General features: G+C 36.8%; 2 protein-coding genes across 9 annotated transcripts in view; one reads left to right on the top strand and one right to left on the bottom strand.

Moving 5' to 3' along the window:
* Positions 1–4,113: 4,113 nt before the first annotated feature.
* On the top strand, positions 4,114–7,466 carry rtraf (RNA transcription, translation and transport factor). The gene is made up of 8 exons (XM_015053802.1): positions 4,114–4,288; positions 4,616–4,740; positions 4,816–4,915; positions 5,600–5,680; positions 5,756–5,844; positions 6,488–6,556; positions 6,627–6,675; positions 6,761–7,466. The coding sequence occupies exons 1-8, from the start codon at positions 4,228–4,230 to the stop codon at positions 6,913–6,915; spliced, it is 729 nt and encodes a 242-aa protein (XP_014909288.1). The 5' UTR covers positions 4,114–4,227; the 3' UTR covers positions 6,916–7,466.
* Positions 7,467–7,602: 136 nt separating this feature from the next.
* Positions 7,603–9,144, bottom strand: part of nid2a (nidogen 2a (osteonidogen)) — a 47,532-nt gene continuing 45,990 nt past the window's right edge. For all 8 annotated transcript variants that reach the window (XM_015053794.1, XM_015053796.1, XM_015053797.1 and 5 more), the window contains one exon: positions 7,603–8,390. In XM_015053794.1, the coding sequence (XP_014909280.1) occupies positions 8,380–8,390 (11 nt within the window). In that variant the 3' untranslated portion in view covers positions 7,603–8,379. The remainder of the gene's footprint in view (positions 8,391–9,144) is intronic.

Raw genomic sequence — 9,144 nt, 5'->3', positions numbered from 1 at the left:
CACCGAGCTGCCCACGTTTTTTCCAGTTGGGTTGGGAAGGGATCTATTTTCTAGTTTGTCAATGGTGGAAAGCGGGGGGGACGACGACGACTTGAAGTTTTAAATTTCCTCTTGATGGAGGGTCGCAGGGCGCCCCGTTCACACTGGCGACAACCTCCATCTTTTCTCTAATCAAAATTAAGAAAATTAGTTCTGAGTTTTAGTATCTTCATTTTTTTGCCTTCTTGAACCCCAGAGTGCTTCTTATCTTTTTCCATATTGAAAATTTAGATTTTTTCTTTTTGCCGTCCATAGTTTTATTATCTAAATCCTCCGGGACGGTTTCTCCTCTGGTCTCTGCCTCTTTGGGTTCCAGATCCTTTGAACAACCAGGCAAAGATTCTGCGAAAAGTTCCTCCTCATAAGAATCGTCTCGTTTTGCATCTTTAACCTGGTCGACGGGGTTCTGTGACTCTTCCTCTTTTAAAACGGTGGCATTGTTTTTATCCTCTGTGTCTGGCAGTTGATCCTCTTTTGATTTTTTTAGCTCCTCTTTTATGTTACTTATCTCCTGCTGATATTTTTCTGCTTTTTGTTGAAGTGCAGTGATATCAGTCTCATAACGGTAGTTTTGCTCCAGGTACAAACGTTTAAATTTCTCTAACTCTTCCTGGATGAACTTTTCTTTCCCTTCTCTTTCTGAAATATTAGTTTCTCTCTGTTTTATAATCTCCTTGTAGGTTTCGGCCTGCTGCTGCAGTTCAATGACATCATTCTCATACTTGATCTTTAGCTCGTCGTATAAAAAGTGGACTTGATCCAGTTCATTAAGAATATACTTTTCTCTTTTTTTCAGGATTGTGATCCGTCTGGACATCTTCTGTTGGAGCTCCTCCTTTTCAGCTGTCAGGTCATTGATAAGTTTCTGATTTTCTTTAACCGTCTGTAGGTTTGCTTCTTTCTCCTGGCTAATCTCCTGCTTGTATCTTTCTACTTCTAGATTCAATTCAGAAACATCATTTTGGTACTTGGCAATAAATTCATGATATGAATGTTTCATGTCATTAAACTTTCTCTGCAAACATTTTTTTTCTTCTTGCAGGAATTGGACTTCTTTGTCATGGTTTTCCTGGAGAACGGCATTTGTTGTTTTCAGGTCATCTATCAGCGCCATGTCTTCCTCTGCTTTTTTAAGATGGTCCTCTCTCTCTTCAGTTAGCCGTTCCTGTAGTACCATGATATCAATTTCATATTTGCACTTGAGCTTCTCGTTCCACTTTTCTTTCTCCCTTTCTAACTCTTCCTTAGTCTCTTCCAGCTCTTCCTCCAGCTGGGCCAGTTTCTGATTGTCTTCAGCCCTTCCAGCGATCTCCATGTCCAGACGAGAGCTGAGTTGTTGGATTTCCTCCAGCAAGGCCTCGTATGCATGTGTGAACAGGCCTTCAGGGTTGGAGAGATGGGGCCCCATCTCTCCACTGCCGTTTCTTGGTGTATCTGACATTTTCTCCAAAATGCACTTACTAAAATCGCTGATTGGGAAAATTTCTTCACACGAGCTTTGCACACTTCTGAACTAGTCAGGGTTACTGCAAGCAATGAAAAATATGCAGAGTTGTGTTACATGCAATTCTGCAGTTGATGACATCACAGACAGCATCGCCAGTGACATCACAGAATCTTCCTTTGCTGGTGGTGTGACATCATTCCACCACCACATATCTCACTCTTTATTCTTGTTTACATTCAAACGTCTCATCTTCATTTCTTTAAAGTTTATAAAAGGTTTTAGAAACCTGCACATGTAAAAGCCTTTAGGTAAGAACTGAAGACTCTTTAGTGTTTGAGGCAAAACATTAGAAAACTTATTAATAATCCATATTTATAAACTAATTTCAACATCTGTGTTTATAAATTAATCTATAGTTGGTGATTTGAGCCTTAGATATTTGATGGTTTTACTTGGTAACTTCTGTGACGTGTTCACTGAACCAGTTCTCATCATTTCTCTGCACCTGCAGCCTTCAGTCAGACTGAAGGAGGTTTTTGTTCGACCATAAATCACTGTGTGAACACGTTGTTACCATGGTAACCCAGACAGTAATAATCTCCAGCATCTTCAGCCTGAAAACCACTGATGGTTAAAGTGTAATCAGAACCAGATCTACTGCCACTGAATCTAGATGGAGTTCCTGAGAACCGACTTGAAGCCTGATCTATAAGAAGTTTAGAGGCTGTCCAGGTTTCTGCAGGTACCAACTGAGATCAGAACCAATATTTGAACTTCCCTGATGGTCACAGTCGCTCCAACACTGACTGACTTTGATGGTTCAGACTGAGTCAGAAAATTATTGGCAGATGATGCTGAAGAGAGAAATGAGCAACGTAAAAGGAAAACAATAATAGATACGAGTTCAAACCAAACTTGACAGCTAAATTTAAAAGTCAGTCTGGCCCAGAGTGAGAAAACCCAACACAACCATCAGAGCCACTGGAGACGTCGTCCTGATGCAGGTTTCAGTGTCGGAGCTCAAACACACTTTGGACTTAAAGCTTGAGGAGCAGCGACGCATCGACATCATGCAGATCCACACCTGCTGAGATGAAACAGAAACACAGATGATTCAGCCAAAACTTCATCTAGTGACAATATTCAGTTTTTATTTCAACTGAAGATCAAATAATGTATTTATTGGTTGTTCATCTTGTCACTTTTATAATGTTTCTATGTCCCCTAAATGTGATGTGTTTTTATAAACTAAAACACACAAAATCAGCAAATATTTGACATAAAACTGATCCAAACATTGAGCCATATAAGGTTTAAATCTTTGTAATATAACCTGTATTCATGTTACAATGATCCTCATTATGTTTCTTCTTGGTATGTTAAGTTTATCATAGAGACTTTGATCTATTTGGATTTGTGATTTAAAAATGTGTTTATTATTTATAGTTTAATTTTACACTATAGGATGCAGAACCATTCTATATTATTATCTTAAATCATATTTTTAATTAATGCTGATATTAAATGTAAAAAGAACAACAACCTGAACACACATTCTGAAGAATATTATAAATTTTGTTTATTGACCAGCTGATCAAATTCACATCATTGATGTTCTTCAATAACCACTAAATTAAATAGATTCTCATTATTTTACTTCAAAAGGTGAAACCACATTACAGCTTAAGTTTTAAAGTTTATATTTTAGGATGATACACTTGTAACTGATCGGCCATTCTAGTGCAGAAATGATATTTAATTAGAAGAAACTTGTCTAACTTTGTGTTTCTACATTCCTGCTGGATATTTTCTTGCTTATCATAATCCAGACATTTTGCAACGACTTGATTTACAAAAGCTAGAGACATTTTAGAAAGTGACCTTAATGTTTTAATAAAATGATTAAAAACGTGAACCGTTAATAAAAAAAAGATGGGATTGTCACTTATTTTTTCTTTACAACTTTTGCACTCCAGAACACAAAATAGAGAGATAAAATTATAGAAGAAGTAAAATATAAACTGACTTTAATATTTGCTGATTGGTGTCTTGGATCTTAGAGGAAAATATGTAAAAGGATGGTGGATGCGAAAACGATTTATGTTTTCGCATCCACCTGAATAATGTGCAGTTGCGCCACTGTACTGACCCTTTAAATGGTGCTATGGTTGTTGGTTTCTAACTGTATTCCAATATTTGCTGAGTGAATCTTAGTGAATTTAGTGGCAGGTGTTTTAGGACAATCAGACATTAGTATGAGGCAGAGAATGATTTGGAAAGAAGCATTGATTTAATTTAAAATTATATCTGTGAGTTGTAATACTCTCTTTATATGATATTTGTATTTGATGTAATACAGCAGTTTAAGACCCTTCCCAGATTTTTTAAATATATTTTAAAAAATAAATACATTTTCCTTTATTTTTTACAAATAATGTTTTGTCTTTTATGGCAAAACACCACATCGTTACCAAAAATTTAGATCAAAAGACAAACACTTATCATTTAATAATTAGTTTTTGTTTTTTGTTTTTTTGTTTTTTTCAGAAAAGTGACGATATTTAAATTTCCTTCTTTGGCTATGAAGGATTTTATTTTGAAAGGTCAGTTAAGAACTAGTAGGGTCCGACGTGGGCGCATGCGCACTGCCATACACAAGACGTTAGCAGAGCAGTAGCCGCACAAGTCCACAGCGTCTAAATAAGAAAAGCGGAGGTTTTGCGCTAAGTATTTGCTCTGAAATGTTTCGCAGGAAATTGACTGCGCTAGATTACCATGACCCGAACGGATTTGACTGCTCAGGTGAGGGGAAAAAGTGACTGGTTAGCCGGTTTCGTTCAGGTTTTCACGGAGCTAGCTGACGTGCGTACGTATTCTGAACCGTGTAGTTGTAAGGAGACAGCGGATTGCCAGACTAAAAATAGGAATATGTGGAGGCATTCTACGCTTTAAATGAATATCAGTGCAGTTTAATGCGTCCTATTTGAGCAAATATAATTACTAATGTTAGTAGACTTTAATATTACATTAAAAATGTTAAAGGATATTAATGAAGATTTCTGGTATGATTTTAATATAGGCACCAGCCCATTTCTGTACTAATGGCCACATTTCGACTCTTTTGCTCAGATGAAACACAGTTCAGAAATTGCATCGTGTGGCTGGAGGACCAGAAGATCCGACACTATAAGATCGAGGACAGAGGCAACCTCAGGAACATTCCCAGTTCAGACTGGCCCAAAGCTTATGAGAAGGTGAGACTGTCCAGACCTCTGGACAATCTGAACACCATGACCTGCGTTTAAAGCTTTCTGCTTCTATTTCTGTAGTACCTGCTGGATCTGAACTGTCCCTTTGGAGTTCAGGAGAAGAAGGAGGCCCTGGACTGGCTGCTGGGTTTGGCTGTACGCTACGAATATGGAGACAATGGTAAGACGTAAAGAAAATATATCTGATTTTATTTGATCAAGCAACATATTTTACAGACGGGTTCGTGAAACTTCCTGGAAGAATTTAGCACCTGCAGTAGATTTAAAATAACCAAATTAGAGAGCTGAAGTCACAAAAAAGTGAAGAAAAAAAACCACAGTTCTTCATGTTTGGTACATAACTTTATTTTTAACAATTACTACACTGATACAACAGCGTATTAGTGCCATTGTAGATAGAAAAAAGGAGTCTTTTAGATATATCTAAAAAAATTCAAGAATTAAACATGGAAAATTCAAAGTCTAAGGTTTTAGACTTGTGTTTTTGATGGAAATAATAAATATAGTTTATTTTATTTTATTTATTTTTATTTTTTTTGTAAATTTTCAACTTTTCAAACTCAGACATTTCCCAATAATTTTTTTCCTCCCGTTTCCACAGTTTCTTTAGCGGCGGTTTTCAGCAGCAAATTTACAAACAGTCCTACTTTACTTTAGTATTTACAGGATAGTAAAACAAAATCACCAGATTAGAAACTCACCTCAAAACAATCATTTTCATTTTTAAATGCTAACATTTTGAAGGCAGTAGAAACAAATCCCGTCCTAAGTTTTCCTCGGGTGAAATAGTGAAGATGACCACTAGATGGCGGCGCAACACAACTTATTTTCTTCCGTTCTGCAGTTGAAAAGTATAAGAACTGCCGGCCGCTGGACACGTCTGGTAACAGCGATAAAGCCGTGGATCCTCTCGTCAACCTCGACAGTAAGTTAACCCCCCATCTCTGTTTCCTTTCACTGTTTCAGTTATTTTTAATGTTTGTTTTTCTGATTCTTTTAGATAACTCCCCAGATTTTAAAGCAGGAGTCACAGCACTGGTCAACATCCTCAAAATACAGCGGCATGACGATTACCTGGTCATGCTAAAGGTGAGAAGAGTGTGATGTCATCCACATGAATCTGCTGCAATCTGTATTTTGTTGGGTTTTAATGGATAAACTCACACAAAGTAGCACAACAAAGAAATTACTCAAGAGTAAAAAAATTACTCACATTATCATTTAATATTTAAAAATGTGTCAATAGATGGACCAAAATATAAAGTTTAGTGGAAACCTTGGTATTTTAATGGCAATAATTCTTATGAGCAACAAAAACATAGCAAAATCAGGCAAAAGAAATCAGTTTCTTTCAATAAAAAATGATAAAACTTTACCTGGAACTGCAGGTGTGTGTCATGTTTGGTTTGTTTTTCATTCAGTGGGTAGAAAATCCAGAAATTTCATTCAAGTAAAAGTGTACACTGCAGTAAAACTACTTCTAAAAATACATTGTATTGAATAAATGTAAGTAGTTAAAAAGATTATGAGATTAAATAGGCCTGTCACATAATTTAAGGCCAACTTATTGTTTCTCAGTGAATTTAACAATTTAAGGTCTTAATTTGAGATTGCTTTTTTTATGGAGATTTTTTAAAATTCCAAATCAGAAGAATTAAGTGGTTGAGTTTGATTTCCTTATTAGGAATTGCAGCAATGCTCTCTAATCAGTGCATCTTCCTGTTCTTGGCAGGCCATCCGAATCCTGATCCAGGAGAGACTTTCACCAGAGGCCATCGCTAAGGCCAGCCAGAACAGAGAGGTGAGCTGAGGACATGCGCGAATATCTGAACTCTGATTTAAAACTAAAAACACTCTGCGGGTCTTTGCAGGGTGTTCCGGTCACTTTGGATAAACACATTCTGGGTTTCGACACTGGAGGTGAGTGAGGTTAAACCCCTCGTTTTTCTTGTTTTGATTCAAACGCGTGCGGTAACAACATTCCTCCTCTTTTCCCCCTGGGCAGACGCGACCCTGAACGAAGCGGCCCAGATTCTGCGCCTGCTGCACATCGAGGAGCTGCGGGAGCTGCAGACGAAGATCAACGAGGCCATCGTCGCCGTCCAGGCCATCATAGCCGACCCCAAGACGGACCACCGGCTGGGCAAGGTCGGCAGATGAGAGGCCAAGGTCGCTGGAGTTGATTTACAGAGAAAAGTGACTTTATTTTTGTTCAAAGACATCTGAAGGAAATGTTTTTGTTTTTTTTTTTTGTTTTGTTTTCAGTTGTTGCATGAAATGGGCCAATTTGGACAAACTGAGCAAAGGTCCAAGTTTCAGATGCAAAGATTTGTTTTCTTAAAGAAGGGAAACTGTTGTAGTAGTTCTGGTAAAGAAATGAAATTCCTCAAAAGTGGAGGATTGTGTTGAACTCTGATAGTTTTTTTTTTTTTTGGAATAAATGTTCATTTTGAGGCAGTTTAAATCACATGGGATGTGATTTATACAACAGCAAAAGAAAAAACAAACTTATATCAAATCACATTTTATTGATATAAATATCACATCTCGTTAACAAGAAAAGGTTTAAAATATCAAAAATATTCAGCAAAATAAAACGACATTTTCTCCTATGGGAAATCCAGGACTGCAGCTGCTGCAATCTGTGGGGTTGTGCTGCTTTCGGTTCATAGATTTATTTTATTATTAATAAAACAGGTTTGCTGCTGGCATCAGTCTGATTGGCACCATTTATGTTCAAACCGCAGATTCAAGCGCTTCGTCCAAGCTGCAAAGTTTCTTTAAACTGAAGAAATAACTCTAAATAAAACCAACATTTCTTTTAGTTCTTGTTGACATGCAGCTTAACTTGCCGTCTCGTGGCTCTGGAGCAATGCTAATACTGCTGAATCCAAATAATTAATAGGAAAGCACACACATTACTTAAAAAGTCACTGAAGTTGCATGAGACAGAAACTGGACGCAGAAAAACCCTGATGCTGTTACTGTTCTGTTTCCCAGCTTCCGTTGAGTCAAAAGCAGTCAATATCTTACCTGCATCGTATTTAGAAAATGTCGCTAAAGCTAGCGGCTAACTGGCTATAGACCAAAATTTATTCTAAATTAAGACAGCAGGAATCATACCTACTGCAGAATTAAACTGGTGTTAAATGTTTTAGTTTGTGCTGCTATAATTTTTAAGATTGTAACAAAACTGATCTAAATTAATTGTGCTATGTTTGTGTAGCTTGAATATTTGTAGCACAGCTGATTGAGACCAAATTTGCTCGATTTTGTTGACCTTCAATGACCTCTGGAAACATTTATTAATCTCTTTAAAACGATAGCGGCACAAAGCAGCATAAACATTTTACACAGTTTAGTGAAATTCGAAGTTTATTAACTGCTTCCAACTTTTTCCTTCCCTTTAAGTGATTGGAAAACACTCGTGAAGAACTTTTAAAATCTTTCGTTTTGTAGCTTCGATAGAAAACAAAATAACTCAAAACAGTGGGAAAAAAATGAGGTATAAAACAAATTTACAAAACATTTACTTTGGGTTATATTTTGAGGGTGAGGACAGTGAGGGTTGTAACTCTTGCTTCCATCCAGCGACTGTAGCATCAAAGGACTGCTGGTCCGTCGCTAGAGGCTCCCTGTGAAACGAGAGCAGAAGATTAGTTCCATCACGTCTAATTAGCCACAGGAGGAAGTCAGGTTTCCCTTCATGTATAAATCTGAATGTTTTTAGTGCCTCTATTGCCTTTAGTGAACAAGTTTTCAATGTGTTGACATCTTCAACAACAGCTGCGTTTCCGTTGACCAAATAAGTGTGGAAATTGGAAATATAAAAACAAATCTGCTCCATGGAAACACAGCAAATTTGAAAAAAATAAAGGCATGTTTTTCGCTAAAATGTTTTTGGGCTAGGATGAAGTGGTGTTTTGTCTACATTGAAATTAGCGTATTTCGCAAAACTGCACTGGCAATACATTTTTCAAATCATGAGTCACATGTTTGAATGTTGCTACTGACAGAAACGACAAAAAAGACAACAGGAAGAAGTAGGAGGATGACTGCGTGACATGTTTTTTAATGACTTCTGAACAAATTTATTCACGTGATTTTAATTTAATTTTGCATTTAATGGAAACCATAGAATTGCAAAGTTGGGTTTTTCAACATTAGTTGAATATTTTGTTGAAGTTTTGCACACATTTGTATTGGAAATGCTGCTAGTGTGTTGACATCTTCAACACAAGCAGTGTTTCCATTTACCATATTATTGTGCAAATTAAAATGCCAATTTAAAAAAAATAGTCTTTGCTAAAAACTAGCGAAAAATGGGGTGTATAAGGTGGTGTTTTCTCTATATTCAAATTAGTGTATTTGCTAAACTGCAATAGAAAT

Source organism: Poecilia latipinna, unplaced genomic scaffold (genome assembly GCF_001443285.1).
Source record: "Poecilia latipinna isolate Pla-1442-1.1 unplaced genomic scaffold, P_latipinna-1.0 Scaffold1202, whole genome shotgun sequence".
NCBI lineage: Eukaryota > Metazoa > Chordata > Actinopteri > Cyprinodontiformes > Poeciliidae > Poecilia > Poecilia latipinna.
The sequence above is the reverse complement of the archived record's forward strand: the minus strand, read 5'-3'. Positions and strand labels throughout refer to the sequence as shown.

What these genes read in the sequence shown, in the direction of transcription:
- rtraf (XM_015053802.1), top strand. Translation starts at nt 4,228, where the DNA reads ATGTTTCGCAGGAAATTGACTGCGCTAGATTACCATGACCCGAACGGA. An exon ending in CTACGAATATGGAGACAATG is followed by an intron (nt 4,916 to 5,599) that starts GTAAGACGTAAA and finishes TCCGTTCTGCAG; the next exon opens with TTGAAAAGTATAAGAACTGC. An exon ending in ATTACCTGGTCATGCTAAAG is followed by an intron (nt 5,845 to 6,487) that starts GTGAGAAGAGTG and finishes TGTTCTTGGCAG; the next exon opens with GCCATCCGAATCCTGATCCA.